Raw genomic sequence first — 18483 nt, 5'->3', positions numbered from 1 at the left:
CCGCGGCCGCCGCCGGAAGTGACGCCGCCCGCTGCCGTCAGAGCAAGCCGGAAGCGGCGGCGGGAGCAGTAAACAGCCCCGCCGCGAGCCCGCCGCCGCGCTTCCATCTTGAGGAGCCGGAGCCGGGGCCCGCCGCCGACCATGGGCAGCGTCCTGGGCCTCTGCTCCATGGCGAGCTGGGTAAGGTGGGGACGGCCGGCGGTTCCCTGACCCTCCTTGCCCGTCGCAGGCCGCTGACCGGGCCTCCCCCACCCCCTCCCCGGGCCTCGCCCGTCGCCTCCCCGGGCCCTTTTGTCTGCCGGGGGCGTCTGTGGCGCTGCCTTCCCGCCTCCTCCAGCGCGGGCGGGCTGCAGGCCCCCTCCCCGAGTGGGCCGCCGGTCCTGCGGGGCAGGGCTCTCTCCCCGCCGGGCCGGAGGAGAAAGAGGAGGAGGAGGAAGGCCCTGGGGAGCTCCCCCGCCGCGGTCGTGTCTTCCCCCCCTCCCCCCCCCCCGGGCTTCTCCGGGGGTCCCCAGGGATCCGCTGGGGCGATGGGGAGCTTCGCGCTCCTTCAGGCAGAGCGGCCCGTCGCGCTGCTTGGCCGCCGCTGAATCCGCGTTTTGGTGTGGGAGGTGACGCCGTCTCCGCCGAAATTCCCCCTCCCCGAGCCTGTAAAGGAGTCAAAATCTAATTAAATGCTTTGAAGTTCGGCCGTTTTTTTCGGGGGGGAAACAAACCTCGCGTGTTTCCCTGATCCTGATGTTTGTATTTAATTCCTCTTTCTTACGGCTTTGTCTTGAGCAGCTCCGCCCTTTGTAGCATCTTTGTCTTATCGAGCCATCGTTTTCCCACCGCGCAGTGCGTCACCACCATGCTGAGCATCGTCAGGTGTTTTTTTTCCTTAGTGGGAAAGAGGAGTTTGAGATGGTTTGAAAACTGTTGGCACTACGCAGAGAAGGTGGTAGAGATCCTGCATGGCAGTCCTTCGTTCAGGCATTGTTGTTTTATCCTTAAGTGGCGATATGTCTTTCCAAGCTTAGTCCCCATGCAAATAGATGCAGTCAGGTGGATTGTGAATCTTGAGACATTTGCCTTAAAAATGTCAGTGGGATTGTGAAAACCTGAATTTTCCATACCAAAAATATTGTACCATACTTGGATTAAATGAAATTACGTATATTTAAGCAGTTCATACACACGACTTGGTGGTCTAACAAAACCTCATATTGATTTAAGCCCCTATTTTTTGTGCTATCAAAATAGATGGACTTTGGTTCCCCTAGTACAGAGTGATATTTAATTAGAGAGATGATACTTGACTCCTTAATCTCCTGTACAAATTCTAGGAAGTCATCCTAGAATTGATAAATTTGTGTGAGCTAAGCTTCCAGGCAGATACTCATGTAAATAAGCAACTAGAACACTGACAGTATCCTGTTAACAAAGTACTGTCAGTGTTCATTTTGCTTTAATTAACATTTTAAATGCTACGTAATGGATTAGCCAGTTAGGCTTTAATTACTAGGTGAATATAGTTAACATTTTAAATTATTGTCAAATACTAAGCGACAGTATAACTATAGGTTTTAATTCAAATACTTGAGTTAATATATACTGCGTTTTCAAGTGCATAAACAGCCTTTCTGCTGACTGACTGGTGTTTGTCAGCATGAAGAATCCCTGTATACTTGCTCTTGGTTTTGAGTATTTGTTTCTGTACAGAGAAATTCAGCTAATGGTCTCTTAGACAAAATGATTTACATGAGCATGTAATCATGATTAAGCCAGATTTACTGTGGGTAACTAACCCCCACCCCTTCCTTTAAAGTGCCCCAACAAATCAGTTTTTTTGTATTTGGGTGGGTTTTTTTTCTCCTGATGGCTTTAAAGTGTTGATTTTCTTTCCAGATTTAAAACCACAGCTAATCAGCACTTAAAGCCTATACAACAGTTCTTACAGGGGAAATCTGTCTGTGCTGATCTCTAAGGATATGTCAGTATAAACACCATTTGTGGCTCTGAAAGAGAAACAAACTGTGAGGGTGAGGTAGCAGGGGGGCCAGATGTAGTGGAGTTTGTGCTAGCGCAGACTGTGCCATGGCCAGGAAACTTACTCCTCTTTTGTCGGGGAAGATGCTGCTGCAGGCGTTGCTTTAGCTGTGTAGCTTCTCTGCAAGGCCGTGTGTTGTGCCATGCAGAGTTGCTCTGGGTAAATGACCTCAGCATCTGGCCTCGTACCTTTATTTCGTCTGGATTTTTTGTGTGGTGTTACTTGCTGGTTGTAGCTCTGCCCTACTGTACGCTGATCAGGCAGTGTTTCTGTTAAGCGTTTTTAAGAGCAAAGATGAGCCTGTTGGAGAGGGAGGTGTGGGGGGGGAATGCCTTAAGAGCACTGTCATCTCACCAAAAGTCTTCTGATCCTGACGACCTAGATTGGTCAGGCAGTGCCATTTTCACTCTGCTGGGTCTTGCCTCTACTGCATTGTTCTCTGAAATAGCTCAGCTGCTGTTTTGCTCACTTTAATACTCTGTATCAAGGCACAGATCTTGATTGAATTGGTTCCTTTAAGCATATGAGTAGGGATGATGTAGCTAAAACCTGACTAGGCCCAGCGGGGGGCTTAGTGTTTTTGCAAATACTGAATTTAGTATGTAATTATTTAGTCATTATCCCAGTAAGAAGATTACATTTGATACTAAAAACTTGTTCTGTGTGCATCAGGGGCAATAACACTTGACTTTCAGTGGTTTTGTGGGGTTTTTCCTCCCATCCTCTCTCCTGCAATACTCATCCTGTTATGTGTTCCTCCTGCAATTTCCACTGCCCTAGAGAATGAAGTGACTGGTTTAGCAGGCATGAATTAACTTGTCTGCCTAGCTGGCTGCTCCCAGAATAGGTGTGTGGGTCATCTTTTCTTATTTTGCCTCAGTGAACACTGAGTTGTTCATTTTTCTCAAAAATGTGCAGGCATGCGAGCTGCTTGGTAGGTCCAAAAGTTGCTGGATGGCAATAGGTTTATGCAGTTGTGACTTAGTGACTGTTGTCCGAGCTTCCTTAAGAAAGCAAGCTCAAAACTCATTGCAGGGTAACTCTTTGTCTGCATCTCTGACTAAGCTGGGCTTCCCCTGGGGAGTTAATGTTAAGCTTTCATCTGTGTAGTAGTATCTTACTGTTTGCCCTGTAGTATTTTTTTTGTAGGAGGCGAGTTCTGAATTTAGGAATAAAGTGACACAAACTGTTCTTGTCTCCTCTGCTGGTAAACTCAGTTCCATGGGCCAAATGTTCTTTGCTCTCTGTTCTTTTTGAAGTCTGTTACTTGTTAGAAGTGTTTTTGCCTGTAGTACTATAATAATATTTTATTGGAATGGTATATATTTTATTCTGTCTTGCTAAAAGAAAGAGGGACTTAGACTGTAGTGTGATTCCTTGTAGAAATGGCCGACTTGTATAAATAGTATTAACTGTCAATAGGGCTCTTGTTCAGAGATGCGCATGAGCACAGCTTGTAAGGATGAGCCGTTTGGGGACAAAACGTTTTAAAAGCTAGTGTTGGAGCTCAGACACTTAAAGGAGGTATATCGCCTCGTTTGAGGCACGTTGTTTCCCAGTGGGGGAAAGACAGTCCTCTTTATTTCAGCCACTGTAAGCCTCCCCTGTCTCTAGAAACATGCATTCCTGTGTTCTCCTTGATGCACTCAGGAGGAGGCTGCTTGAATTACTTGGGTATTTAACAAACAATTTAAGACTGGGATTCTCCAGAGAAGTCACTTTTGTGCCAGACGGTCCTTGCACCAAATTTGCTGCAGCAGATGAGCCTAGGCTTATGTTCTACTCTGCCAAATTCAACCTTTTATTCAACTGTATCTTTAAAAATATTAATGCAGACAGAATTAGTTCAAGAAAGTAATTTTTTTGAATAGAGAATAGAAATATTCTTCACTCGAAGGGTTGTATGTGTGGAGGAAATAATGTAATGCATTAGTACTATAAAATCCTGATGCATCCTAAGCCAATATTTGCTATACATTTCCTGCTTACTAAGCGTAGATGCCCCTAATGTAGTTGCTTGCAGCCATAGAACAGCCTCGAACAATCATCTGGTCCGACCTTTTGTGGGAAGGGAGCCTAGATGAGATGATCTAGCACCCTGTCCAGTCGTGTCTTGAAAACCTCCAGTGATGGGGACTCTACCATGCCCTTGGGGAGGTTGTTGCAGTGAGTGATTGTTTTCACTGTGAAAAATTTCTTCTTATATCGAGATGAAACCTCTCAGGGAATCAACACCTTCACACTCCTTGTACTGTAACGATACTGAGTGGAGGAGGAGGTTAAAAAGGGCAATATAATATCTTTTACTGTAGCATAGAGTGAAAATTCTTGGCTTCTCCATCGTTGGAAAGGATCACAAGTACAAAAAGAACACGAAATTATTTAAAAGACTCAGTTTGTGGGTCCAGTGTGTGGGTCTGTCTGAACCTGTAAGAACAGATAATCTGAGCCTTTTCCTGAGGGCTTCTCAGGAGGCTGCCGAGAGCGTTGTGGCAGTCTGTCTGCTCTTCCCTGCAAGCCCTGGGGTCTTCCTGGTAGCAGCAGACTGGTGCCATTTTAGTTTGTCATATGACTACACTTTTAACAACTCTCTTTGACACATGCCAGTCCTACTGGATGATTGACATGCACTGGTCATGTGGCCATGTAACTAGTCATGTTCTTATGTGACCGACTGGGTGTCTTTCCTGCGGTAATTAACGCCTGTGGCTTTCGTCACATGGTGGAAGTGTCCCTGCGTGGGTGCTGGAGGAGAAGCTGGGTTTTGCTGCCATTCAGTATCTTTGTCAGAGGTTGTGTGTTCTGTTGTAGCTCAGATAAGGCAGTGCTTGCTTGGTAACTTTACTTTAGCTGAAAAATATGTGGCCCCCAAAACCTAGCTGTTCACTGCTCACTGGGATTTCCCATGTCTTCTAGGCAGAGTAATTTATTTGTAAATTAAAAAAATAAACAGGCAACAAAACAACAACCCAAAACATTTTGACTGTACCTTTCCTGTTTTGGCTTATGTTTACATGTGGAACTTTGCCCTTCTTTCGCTTCCTGAATTGTTGTCACTTGGCAAGTGGCAGAAAATTGCAAAGGGGTGAAGTAAGTTTCCTGCTCCCCCCCCCCCCCGGTGAAATAGCACTATCTGCTCCCTTTCCTTCTTCCCACAATTTTCTGTTTAAGAATTACATACAGGTAAACTTTGTCCTGTTTTCTTCCCTTGTAGTACTGCAACTGTGCAGCATTCCTATTCACTTTTACTGTTGATATTTGGTAGCGATGATAATACATGTACTGTGTGTTTGCTTTGTTCTTGAGATTTGTAACTTTTACATTGCATAAGTTGTCTTTGCCAGCTAACAGAATTATGTGATATGTGAGTAGCTGCTAAATATGCAATAATTTGCAACCTAAGCTTTAGGCTATTTTACCTATTGTTTGTGCTCCAGTAATGTTCATGGCCCCAGTGAGGATTGTGGTCCAACTCTGCCAGATGCTTAAAGTGTACCTAGATGGCAGTTGTGCTCATATTTTTTTTTTCTGTGGTATATTTATTTAATCTCTGCAGCTGTGGAAAGGAGGATGTAGTTGTTAACTAAAAGCAATCCTTGCGTCTCATTTAGCTGAAATTAAATGAAATTCAAGAGAACACATGAGCCTGAATCCAGTCTTTATTTCCTCTGAATGGATAAATGATTACTTTTGACATAGCACTAATTTCACTGTACAGTGGTGCGTTAGGAAACGCTGCTAAGATTGTTAGAAGGCTCTGTAACATGTTGCAGTGGCTTAGTCTACACTAGTGATGGGATGCATAGGATGAGTCATCTTCCATCATAACTTCTGATGATCTACAGAGCCTGATTAAATACTGAAATCTAGCAATGCAAAACTTTTTAAAGAATCTGTTTCATTTTCTGTCTCTGTCAGGTACCATGCTTATGTGGAAGTGCCCCGTGCCTGCTCTGCCGATGCTGCCCCAGTGGAAACAACTCCACCATAACTCGCCTGGTTTATGCGTTCTTTTTGCTTCTTGGCGTGAGTGTTGCCTGTGTGATGTTAATACCAGGCATGGAAGAGCAGCTGAAGAAGGTCAGGTTACTTCTTTGCTAACATGTTTGGTAGAACACATGTCACACAAAATTGTAAATGACCTCTTGAAAGCATGGGGTTTATGTGGAAATTTGTAAGTGCTGCCACCTGTGCTTCACAGTCACCATTAATTTGACTGTAGGTCAAATAAACAAAGAACTCCTGGGACAATCACTGCATAGATGAAAAGCACTATTGAGAAATAAAGTTGTGCCTCTTCTTTAATAGCTCAGAGCAGAAAATATAATGTATGTATATGGAGTTATAAATTATATATCATTGAGATACTTGTATTTGTGGCACTTGATTGATTTTGATTGTTGTTAATAAAAGAGTGAAAAATAACCACAATCTAAGGTGACTTCTAGTTTCATTGTGCTGTCCTAGTTAAAATTCCATACAGTTTATTAATTGTATGATTTTACAGTTTATTAGTTATGAAGATACGGTAGTCTTTGTAAAATTATGGAGTAATAATTTGAGTTATAGAAGAGCTTATAGATTCACTGAACTGGGTTTGCTTGTGCTTTGGTTCTGTTAGTCTTTGTTGTGCTATCTTTATTTTTTTTTTTTTTCTAGTAGATAGTAACTTCTGTTAGGCATGCTTTTGATCCCCCCCCCAATGATTCATTCATCTGTAAATGTTTATTTCACTGTGGTATGGTAACCACATTAGAGCTTCAGTGAGAGCCATGTTAGTCACCTAGGAAAGAAAATTACAGCCTTCTGGAGTATGATTTGACTTCAGAAAGGTGTTGCTCATGTCCTGGTAATAACTGGAAAGGATATTCTCAGCTGTTTCATATGGAAGTTACAGATACTTGTAATTGATTGTGATGTTACTTTTTGGGGGGAGGCTGTTTCTCTTTTTAAAAGATGTAAGTAGGCTGCCTTCTCCTAGCTGTGTCATGAACTTGATAGTAACTGTCAAGTGAAATGTACCAAATCCCATTATTTTTTATTTATCTCCTGAGTCAGATCAGCAAGTAAAAATTGCATTTCTTTGAGAAGTTCTGAAATTCCTAACAACAACAAAAAAACCCCAACAAAACAACAATCCACTACTGTTAATAAGATTTATTTTTGGTTTTGTTTAGAATTTGCCTGTGGGAATTTTTTCCTTGAGTGTGTTTAATATTCTGCTTGGACTATAACTAACAATACAGCCGTTCAGTATCGTATTCTAGCAATGTTAATAGCTGCATAACGTTACAATATTAATGAGTTGTATATTAATAAATAGCTAATACATATTTACTCACAGGAGGCCTTTTACAGATCACTGAAGTATCCCTTGTATTTATCACAGATTCCTGGATTTTGTGATGGAGGAATGGGAACAACTATTCCTGGTGTGCATGGCCACGTGAACTGCGACGTACTAGTTGGTTACAAAGCTGTGTACCGTGTGTGCTTTGGTATGGCAATGTTCTTCCTTCTTTTCTCCTTATTGATGATCAAAGTGAAAAGCAGCAACGACCCAAGAGCAGCGGTGCACAATGGGTAAGATACAGAAACGAGAACAGAGATGGGTGGTGTCTGCATATGAGATACAGCTACTGTGAAAATAAAGCCCGTGGCTGAGCATGCTGGTCAAATTTACTGTTCCACAAACAATTTCATAGTAGCTAGAGGAGGGTTGTTGCAGTAGAGGGCATTCAAAGTTATTAGAGTTCTTAGACACAGCAGATTAGTTTTTGTAAGAGGAAAAGATACACATGGCTGTCACTTTTCAGAGCCTGAACTATGGCAATGTATAACCTCTCCAGAGGTTTCCCAAGATTAGAGGTTCTGCTTTTGTCCAAAGACGACAAAATTCAGAGATGAATAATGGTACCAAGTTTCACTCCACTGAGACTTTTTTTTTTTTTCAACAAAGAGAAATATTAAAAAGCCTCATCTGTCCTCTAGGGATTACATTCCTCTTAACTTTGATGTTCGTAAGGGTTTGCTCTTTTCTGAACAGTTTTATTTTAAAGATTATCACAGTTATCTATATATTGATATAGATACATAACATATCTCTTCCCCCTCTGCTATGTTTTTTTCAGTCTCCCCTCTGCATAAAGAAGAGTGAGTTATGTGTTTAGTTTCTGAGCTTCCCAGTAAATTTTTCTTTGGCATTTCATTATAGTTAGGTTTATCAGATGGAAGATAATAGTGAAATTTCAGCTTGCAGGTTGGTACAACTGGTAGTTTTCATCCAGGCTCAGCCTATGTGTAATGTAGCTTCTTGAACTAAGGAAATGTAAATATTTGTAATAGGGGATGGCACTAAAAAGCATAAAACCATTTATGGTGCCTAGTCTTGCTGGTCACACTGATTGCTTAGACTACTACTTTTTCAAGATGATTGTATTTAACGGAAGCTATGAACAGCTAAGCCATAAAAATGAAGAAGTAATTTTATTTTATATTCAGTATAATAACATTAAACATGTTTAGCATAAACTGAGAAAAAACTTCAAATTATTTCTGTAGGGGTGTCGTTGTTTAACTCCAGCCAGCACTAAGCACCACACAGCTGCCCACTCACTTCCCCCTGCAACCAGTATGATGGGGAAGAGAATTGGGGGGGGAAAAAAAAAGTAAAACTCGTGGGTTGAGATAAGAACAGTTTAGAAGAACAGAAAGGAAGAAACTAATAATGATAATAGTAACAATAATAAAATGACAGTAATAAAAAATGGATTGGAATATACAAAACAAGTGATGCACAATGCAATTGCTCACCACTCGCCAACTGATACCCAGTTAGTTCCTGAGCAGTGATCTGCTGCCCCAGCCAACTCCCCCCAGTTTATATACTGGGCATGATGTCACGTCGTGTGGAATACCCCTTTGGCCAGTTGGGGTCAGCTGTCCCGGCTGTGTCCCCTCCCAACTTGTGCCCCTCCAGCCTTCTCGCTGGCTGGGCACAAGAAGCTGAAAAACCCTTGACTTGTTGCTAAGCAGTGTTTAGACTAACTGAAAACATCAGTGTGTTATCAGCATTATCCTCATCCTAAATCCAAAACGTAACATAGTACCAGCTACTAGAAAGAAAATTAACTCTGTCCCAGCTGAAACCAGGACAAGGAGAAAAGAAAATAATTAAGACTGAGCAGAATATTGCTTTGTTGACTACTTTTGTTTGTTTCGGTCTAAAGAAAAAGAGGCTGGCTACAGTATTAGGATGCATTAGCAGCAGTAACTCAGTTCAGCCTTTCTCTCTGCCCTGCTTTGTTCAGGAGAGTGTACTTGTTACAAACAAGAAGAAAATGGTTCAGGTACATTCTATATCAATGCTTTGTGGGGTGATTTTTTTGTTACAATAAAAGACACCTTTTATATGACGTAGAGTCTTTTTACCTAAAACCACTGCTTAAGTGTTTGGGATCTTCTTGATATAGTTATCTGGAGTTGTGCTCTCCAGTACAAATTTTGTTACTATTTATGCAACCCCTTGCAGTTTACTCTTCTTAGTCAATCTAGTGTCAGCACTAGTATAAAAGGAAAGATGATACTTGTTAACTGTTAGTGGTAAAATATTTAATAATGTTACTTCCAACACTTCTGTAATAACTAGTTGGTTCAATAGTATGCATTACAGGTAGCTTTATGAAACCCATGGCTTTTGGTTTTTGAAATTGTATGTATCCTCAGTAATACTTTGCCATGTAATCTTCCTGTCAGTGGTTTGAAATATTCAGAATATTAGGTTTTGCCATGTATATGTACTAACTTTTTCATACTTGCATGCAAATTAAGCCCAGTAATGTGGTGTAGTGCCAATGTTCACCTTCTTTGCTTTTATAACAGCAGTCAGAATGGTTTCTTGCCTCAGGTTAATAATAATAGAAAAAAATAACTTATATTCATAGGATTGCTGGTGGCTTGCACAGAATACATAGCAACTGTAGGTATTATTTCAGATCAGTATTGTTTTTGGCTGTCACGCACATTATATGGGTAGAGTGTTTAGATCCCTTAAAAAAGTCTGGAATTAGAGATGAAATTTATACAAACTTGAATCTGTTCTTATTTCTATAATTGAGAATGACATTGATTAAAAAAATATAAAATTCCACATGTGGATTCAAAAACTAGTTTTAGTGGGGTATGTATTACACCGTAAATGTTGTAAGTTAATTCAGCTTTCAAAGTGCATTTAGACACTTGGCTATATCCCAGTGAATTAGACCATTTTTCCCATATTCTGTACTTGTGTCATCTGACACGGTTCCTCTCCACAGAACTGGAATTCATTCCTCTGGTCACCATCACCTGATTGTAACAGCCAGAAGGAGAGATTAAACTTGTTTAAAGTATGGGAAAGAAATGGGAAGGGATATAAAACTTGAAAACTGTGCAAGTATTTGACATCACGGGGCTGTGGTACATGCCTTTGTGCTATATTCAGTTTTGAAGTACATGTAGATGGTACTGTGCCTATATTTGGAGCTGCCTGTCACTGTGATCAGAAAAAATAGTCTTCACCTTCTTACAGTTTTGTTGGCATAACTTCTTGATGTGAAGTTCCCTATGCAGGGTATATTTGTACACAGTCTGTATTTGAGGTGAGTTTGGGGAATCTTTCGTGGAAGATATTTCCTTGTCTGCTTTTTAGGAAATGTGTGATCTGTTTTGTTTGTCCATGAGTGTGTATCTTTTACTGGAAAAAAACCCAAGAGTGCTACTGAACTGGAACAGGAACATAGAGTTTGATTGTGTCCTTTCTATGAAGGATAAATCCTTGGCTTTTGTTGTTGTGATAAATCCTCATCAGATGTAGGCCTAAAGAGTCTGAAGTTAGGTGGGAAGAATCTAGGCTTTTGTACATCTCTCTCTTGTAGGAAGAGAATCAAGATTGGTAGGGAACTCCAGCATAATGTTTTCTGTCATTGTAGGAACCAACCAGATCTTCTACCTTTTTGGTTTTGGTACTAAAAACAGGTAGGGATTTTTTTAAAACCATTTTTTCTGATATGCAGGCAGTTCAATAATCTCACTGCTCTAGTTAAAAACCTTCTTAAAAAAAACAAAAACCAAAAACCCCACAACTCAATTATAGTCCACCCTGGCTTCATTTGTAACACAAGTGAGCTATCTCCAGGAAATGCATCAAACTCTGTGTCAGTCTAGCACAGTTTAAGCATAATTTTCTGGAGAACAAAACTCTTGGGCAGATAAGGTAAGATTTTTATCCTACTTCAAAGGAAGTGAGTTGAGTGAATTAAAAAAACAACTCTTAAGGATGATCATTTTGTGTACTTTCAAGTTCTGTGAATTAGATCAGACTTCAGCAGTTGCCTGACTTTTTTTTTTGTTGTTTTGTTTTTTTGTTATTTCCCTTTAGATTCTGGTTCTTTAAATTTGCAACAGCACTCGCAATTAGTGTTGGAGCTTTCTTCATACCAGAGGGACCATTTACAACTGGTAAGGGAATACTGTCTTCCACTGTATCATGGTACAATCATAACTGGTTTTAAAACAAAACTTAAGTGCATGCTGTTGTCTTACAGTTTTAATTGTAGCTGTGTAACTATAGCACTTTTCTGTGTCTAGGGACATTAAGACAGGGTGGTAAACTATCTATGGTTCTGAACTGGTTTTGTTTTATTTCTCTTTTAGTGTGGTTTTATGTAGGTATGGCTGGAGCATTCTGCTTTATTCTTATTCAGCTGGTCTTGCTTATTGACTTCGCTCACTCCTGGAATGAATCTTGGGTTGAAAAAATGGAGGAAGGAAACTCAAGGTGCTGGTATGCAGGTAAAGGACTGTACTACAATCAAGTTTTCAATTTCATTGTGCATTACGTGAGTAGTGCATTTTACCATAGTGCAGAAGGGCTGCTTGGTGCATGAGTATCATTTTCTCAGATGGTGTAGTTCAGCTCCGTTGTCTTGCTGTCCTTTTGATGTCAAGTTAAATAAGGGGAGGGGGGCAGGGAGGGGAGCAGCAGCCTCTGAGTAAGAAGATCTAATCCCTGGGAGCAGGGCATCAGTTTATGATAGCAGAGAAGTGGCAATTGTAGGGTTTTGGGTTGTGGGGTTTTTTTTTTCCATCCACAGGTTTTGTTACACCTTAGCACTGACTAAAAACTAACTAGCCTGTTACTGCTTCATATTGAGCATAAGCCTCCCAAATAATTGTTTTCTTTCTGTCTGCCGGTTGGTCATTCTTTGAAAGTATATGGTGAGTGAAAGGCCAGGATAGTGAAGGAGAGTACAAGTCATCACACTGGAGAAATGATATGCTAATTTTAATAAAGCATTTCAGATGTGATATTTTATGTGTTTCAAAAGACAGCACGGCCTGTCTTCATGCAATGGCACTTCACTCTTCAATGTTTTTAATAAGATGGAATTTGGAAATGAGATTTTGTTTTTCCTTCTGTTGGAGAAGTAGTTCTTCAGTTTCTTTTTTAAGCTTTTAGCTAAAGTGTATGTAGTATAACTGTATTCCTTCATACTTGTTCTTCTTGGTTGCTGTGGGAGGGCTGGAGAATCAAGTATGGCTTCAGGCTTCCCATTTATTGTGTTCTTTCTTTTTAACACCTCAGAGTATTGAGAAGAACTTTCTTCCTTTACATTTCAGTGCCCAGAGCTGCTCTCAAATGATCATTGTATACTGTATCCAAAACCTGAAAATTATGCAATATTACTTCAATTTTAATACTCTCCATTATTAACCGGTTTAACTCTGTTTTTGTCTCTTTTCACAGCTCTGCTGTCAGCTACAGCTGTCAATTATCTACTGTCTCTAGTAGCTATTGTCTTGTTTTATGTTTATTACACTCATCCAGAAGGTTGTTCTGAAAACAAGACATTCATCAGTGTTAACATGCTGCTGTGTATTGGTGCTTCCGTAATGTCAATTCTGCCGAAGATTCAGGTATAGTTTTAAATCTATTACCTTTTAGGGTTTTCTTGTGTTTTAAGTCCCAGAAACCTATAATATAATTGTGCCCAAGACTTTTACTTGCCTAACTTTGCTGGTTTATGACTATTTTGTATAGGAATCTCAGCCAAGATCTGGTTTGCTGCAGTCTTCTGTGATCACAGTTTATACGATGTATTTGACTTGGTCAGCTATGACCAATGAACCAGGTAAGTGTAGTAGCAATATATGGCTTTTTGGGTAACCAGTTCAGCAGTAAATTCTATCTTCACCTTTTTGCAAGGTAATATTAGAATGGGGTGCTATAATGCATGCAAGTTAGAGGCAGGACTCGTTAGTTTGTGTTCTCTTCCCCCACCCCAACTTTCTGTAATAATACCAAAGAAATAGTTCTTCCAAAGATAACATGTTTTTCATTTCCTCTTGTATTTATTGTATGGAAGAACTTCTACCTATTATTGGCAGGATTCCAGTATTCTAAAGCTTAGATTTTTGCGTATTACCACAACTCTTCCAAGGTGTCTGGAAGGTTCATCTCCCTACCAAGTTTCAAGTTTCTTACCTGGTGACTGAGATGCTACTGATTATATTTTTCCAAAGTGAGGATTTTAAAAAAAAATGTATTAATAAATGTATTCAATGTTTTTTGTGTCTGAAACAGCTGAGCATCTCTAAAAAAATTCAGAAATTCTCATGATTGAAGTAAACTGTCAAATATTGATTTTGGTGTTTTTAATTGGGTCTCTGGCTTTTTAATCTTAATCATGGACAATCTTCTGTGCTTCTGTGTAACAGCATATGTATGAGTCATATTTAATTGCTGCAGTAATTATGGAATTACGGGGAAGTAAGATTGTCTACTACTTTCAGCTGTTTCATCTTTGTTAGCAGTGGATGCCGTGGGTTGGGAACCATTGATAATACGAAAGTGACTTTGTAGCATTCTTTTCCAACTCTGGGATGACGCTGGTACCCCATCTATAGAGTATATGCTTGTCAAACTTGTTTTGTAGTAGTAGAATTTCTAAGGCTTAATATGCAGAGCATTTTTATTTTGTTGCATCTTATTATATGAGGTGGAACGGTAAAGCAGTTGATGCATATCTTATATAAGTTTAAAATCCTTTTATGTGGTCAAAGAGACAGATTTTTATGCCGCAAACTGTCACTTCCCTGCTTTAGAGAGACTTGATAGGCTAAAATTAGATTCAAAGCTTTTTTACTTCATGACTGTCACAGTCACAAAGTTCCTTTCTATTACTGTGCATTCAGCATGGAAATGTACTATTAAATATTTGTTCTGTTCTTGTTTTATGTAAGTTCTAATGTAACTTCTCCCATAGATAGGCGCTGTAACCCAAGTTTGCTGAGCATCATCGGTTACAATAGCACCACCATTCCAACCCAAGGTCAGGTAGTTCAGTGGTGGGATGCACAAGGAATTGTGGGACTGGTTTTGTTTTTGCTGTGTGTTCTCTATTCAAGGTAAGATTCCTTTAAAAAAATTTCCTATTAACTTGTATTACTTCTCATTGTCAGAGAGTAAATTGTATTTATTTGGGTAACTATGCTGTGTCCTTTCCTGTCAAATACAGCATCCGAACATCCAACAACAGCCAAGTTAACAAGCTGATGCTGACCAGTGATGAATCTACACTGATAGAGGATGGAATGCCCAGGAGTGATGGCTCCCTTGATGATGGAGATGATGTTCACCGAGCCATAGATAATGAGAGGGATGGAGTTACTTACAGTTACTCCTTCTTTCATTTCATGCTTTTCCTGGCATCGCTGTATATCATGATGACACTTACCAACTGGTACAGGTATTACATTTGATGATACATTGTGCTAATAACAAGCATACAAGATGCTATCTTTTGCTGGACAAGGAGGCATAAGTTGTGTGCTGTGAGGAATGTAGGTCTTGAATGGGACTTCTTAAGGGAAGTATACTGTTTGATCTGTATTAAGTGAATTATATTTGAAAATTGGAGTAGCCAACCTTATTCACAGGTGCCTGTCATATTTTCTAGGATAATTCTCATGATTCACTGGACTCCTGAAATACGTCCTGCTGAAGTGAGCAGGATAGAGTCTTAAATTCTGTAATTAAAGATAAGTAAGCACCAGGCCCATGTCTGGTGCAGAGAGATGGAAAAAGGAGTGATAGGACATGTTGTATCAGCAGGTTGAGGGAGAGGTGATCCTTCCCCTCTGCTCAGTGCTGGTGAGACACACCTGGAGTGCTGGGTCCAGTCCTGGGCTCCCCAGTACAGGAGAGACATGGAGACACTGGAGAGAATCCAGCAAAGGACCACAAAGATGTTGAAGGGGCTGGAGCATCTGTTACATGAGGAGAGGCTGAGGGATTTGGGACTGGTCATCCTGGAGAAGAGAAGGCTCTGGGGCATCTCATCAATGCATATAAATAAGTACCTGAAGGGAGGATGTAAAAAGGACGGAGCCAGGCTCCTTTCAGCGGTGCCCAGTGACAGGACCAGAGGCAACAGGCACGAACTGAAGCACGGGAGGTTCCCTCTGAGCATCGGGAAACACCTTTTCATTGTAAGGGTGACTGAGCGCTGGCACAGGTTGCCCAGGGAGGTTGTAGAGTCTCCATCCTTGGAGGTATTCAGAAGCCGTCTGGGCATAGTCCTGGTTAGCTGGCTGTAGGTGTCCCTCCTTGGGCAGGGGGGTTAGACCAGATGACCTTCAGAGGTCCCTTCCGACCTCAGCCAGTCTGTGACGGGGCCTGGTGGAAGGAGATGAGGTTGTCTGCTCCCTGAAAAAACCCTCACAGTAAAATAGTTCTCCTGTGTGTGAATTGTTGTTAACAGCTTGAGCAGGTATTCTTCAGAATTTAAAAATACAGATTAGGGTCTCTAATAATTTGTTAAAGGACAATTTGTATCAAAATAGCAATACTAGAAAGGTGTTTCCTTCAAAAGTAATTCTTAATAGTCCTGCTGTGGATTTGATTTGTGGCCCTGCTTGGGTCAATGTGGGTCAAGATTGTTAATTCTTCTAGGTGTTGTCTTTTGGCAAGGTAAAGTGCATTATTTGCATCTATAAATGCTATCCATTTCCTGCCTTTCCACAGATTTGCTTAGAGATTCCTCCTAATTATTTCTGCTTCTTGACAGCTTCTCTTACTGTTTTTCTGGGCTGCTGTTGCTTTCCACCTTCCTGTGACACCAACTTACAAATGGTGTTCTTGTACAGATTGGTGTGAACTGCCTGGAAGAAGAAGGGTAGAGATGTCCTCTGAGGGGTGGAGGAGAAGTGAAAACGATCTACTGTGAAAACACTGTTGAAGAGTGGCTTACTACAACGAGTATGTCATATTGAAACAAAAATTGCAAATTTATCTTTATTTTTTTTCTTTCCTTCTTTAACAGTCCAGATTCTTCTTACGAGACAATGACCAGCAAATGGCCATCTGTCTGGGTGAAGATATCTTCCAGCTGGATTGGCATCGTGCTCTACGTGTGGACTCTGGTTGCTCCACTGGTTCTCACAAACCGCGACTTTGACTAAGCTGTGCTGCGCTCTAGGGAGACTGCGTTAGCTTCACCGTGTCCATGAAACAAACAGTATTCCAGATAATAGTGCAGTTGTAAATATGTGTGTGCACACGCATGTGTGCGTGTGCTATCCGTGTAGTATATACCCTGCTTTATTCTGCATGATTACCTTGAATCATGTCTCTTGTCATTTCACTAATGACTTTTTCTAGCTGAGCTCAGTGACAATTGCTGTAATGGTGGTTTTCATAGGAGCTTCGGGAGCATTAGATGTAAGATCAGGACCTTTTGGAAGTAGGTTTTTTCCCCTCAATTGCATTAAATAGTTGTAGGAAAGAAAGCGCAAGCGTTAATTAGGGTAACAAAACAGTATTAGATCAGGCTTTGCAAGCAAAGGAGGGGCTGCCTTTGATCCCTGTTGCCTTGATTCCAAATTAAGTCTGGAGTGAGCGTTGATAGACTCAAAACTCTGCTTGTTGGAGTTCGCTGAAGCTCTTGCAGCATGCTGGCACCAGCAGCCCGCCCTTTTCCTGCACTGAGGGCAGCAATACCTTTAGCACAGATGTTAAATGGGGAAACCTGCACCTGAAGCTGCAGAGGAGCTGATGTCCTCCTTGGTGCTGTTGGGTCTGATGTGTCCTGTGGCAGACGGAAGGACAAACACCCTGGGGAGAAACATCCTGGTACCAGATGCTCAGAAGCATGTTTTTAAGGCACCTGTTTACAACTTACACCTATGTATTATTATTTTTTTGTTTGTTTAAAGTAGTTTAAATGGGATAGCTGTGCTGTAATTTATTGCTGTTTTGTGTGCCACTTTCTTTCTTGGCTAAGCTACAATCACAGAGTTTGCAAGGAGCCGAGTGGTGAAAACTGTGTAAGCCCTTTAGAGGAATTTTTTGAGTATTGTGGTTAAAGAAGCAGCAGAGGAAAAATTACAGTAACTAAAGGAGGTTTGCATTAACTGAGGCTTCCACAAAAGTGTTTCTTCATATATTTGGGGCTCTAAATCTGAAATCATTTAATGTATTAGGTATTTTGCTTGTTGTCCATGGCCAGAGATGGACTTGAGCCTAGAAGGTCTAACTCTAGGCAGGAGACAGGACACTAATCTGTTTGATTAAAATACCATATAGTTCCTGTGCAGTTATGAAATCTTAAATGCTTTTGTGCTTGCTGCTTTGTAATTGAAGTATGTAAGCTGCATTATTTATATCTCTCTGTTACTTGCTACAACTTGAGACTAGAGCAGCCTGACTGGGAGTGACCTGAGAGCCTTTGGCAGATGTCAGGCTGATCTGTTACTGTGGTGTTTATCCTGTTGCTAATTATTCTCTAAGCTTTTATTTTAATTCTGCACCTAAACCCTGACATTTACTGCAGAAGCCTGACATGTCAGTCAAACTTGAGATGGTAATGGAAGGATTAGTAAAGGCTTGTAATAATTTGGAACATGTTATTACCTTACTAATAAATAAATTTGGATGAAGATGTGCCATGACTTCTGGTGTGTTGTACTACTGCCCCACGTGGGTAGCATCGGGTTTGATATTGCAGCTCATCTTCCGCTCCTGGGATGTTTCATAGCGCTTGCTGTCTGAGAAGTAGCATGTGCACCCCTGCAAGGCAGGCAGGGGGTTCCTGGCTCCATGGAAGACCGCACGTAACCCCTGCAGGAAGTTTTCGGACAGTTCTCTTCCCTCTGCCCTTTGCGACCAGCTCTCTGAAAACATGAACTGCACTCCTTCAGGAACTGCTGCTGCCACCTTGTACTGCACCTGTGCTTAAGTTTGGGTGAAACACCTGAACGCCAGTTTTAACACAGCAGTTCCCGAGTCCTGCAAGAAATGACTAGTTGCTGAATTGGGAAGATGAATGGACAGCTGTGTCTATGGATTCAGCTCCTTGTACAAGTGGCCAGACTATGCCTTTACAAAAAAAAACCAGTTGATTTTGAATGCAGTGCCA

At 41.1% G+C, this 18483-nt stretch overlaps 1 protein-coding gene across 1 annotated transcript; it reads left to right on the top strand.

Moving 5' to 3' along the window:
* Positions 1-21: 21 nt before the first annotated feature.
* On the top strand, positions 22-18016 carry SERINC1 (serine incorporator 1). The gene is made up of 10 exons (XM_069805149.1): positions 22-180; positions 5945-6106; positions 7416-7609; positions 11445-11524; positions 11720-11857; positions 12813-12982; positions 13107-13197; positions 14332-14473; positions 14584-14814; positions 16390-18016. The coding sequence occupies exons 1-10, from the start codon at positions 142-144 to the stop codon at positions 16526-16528; spliced, it is 1386 nt and encodes a 461-aa protein (XP_069661250.1). The 5' UTR covers positions 22-141; the 3' UTR covers positions 16529-18016.
* Positions 18017-18483: the final 467 nt, after the last annotated feature.

Source organism: Haliaeetus albicilla, chromosome 17 (genome assembly GCF_947461875.1).
Source record: "Haliaeetus albicilla chromosome 17, bHalAlb1.1, whole genome shotgun sequence".
In the NCBI taxonomy this organism is placed as follows: domain Eukaryota; kingdom Metazoa; phylum Chordata; class Aves; order Accipitriformes; family Accipitridae; genus Haliaeetus; species Haliaeetus albicilla.
Note: the sequence above shows the minus strand (reverse complement) of the source record. Positions and strands in the feature narration are given on the sequence as shown.

Bases quoted from the DNA above. Each gene is read 5' to 3' on its own strand.
- SERINC1 (XM_069805149.1), top strand. From the start codon at position 142: ATGGGCAGCGTCCTGGGCCTCTGCTCCATGGCGAGCTGG. The intron at 181-5,944 runs GTAAGGTGGGGA...TGTCTCTGTCAG, and splicing joins TCTGCTCCATGGCGAGCTGG to GTACCATGCTTATGTGGAAG. The intron at 11,525-11,719 runs GTAAGGGAATAC...TTTCTCTTTTAG, and splicing joins AGAGGGACCATTTACAACTG to TGTGGTTTTATGTAGGTATG.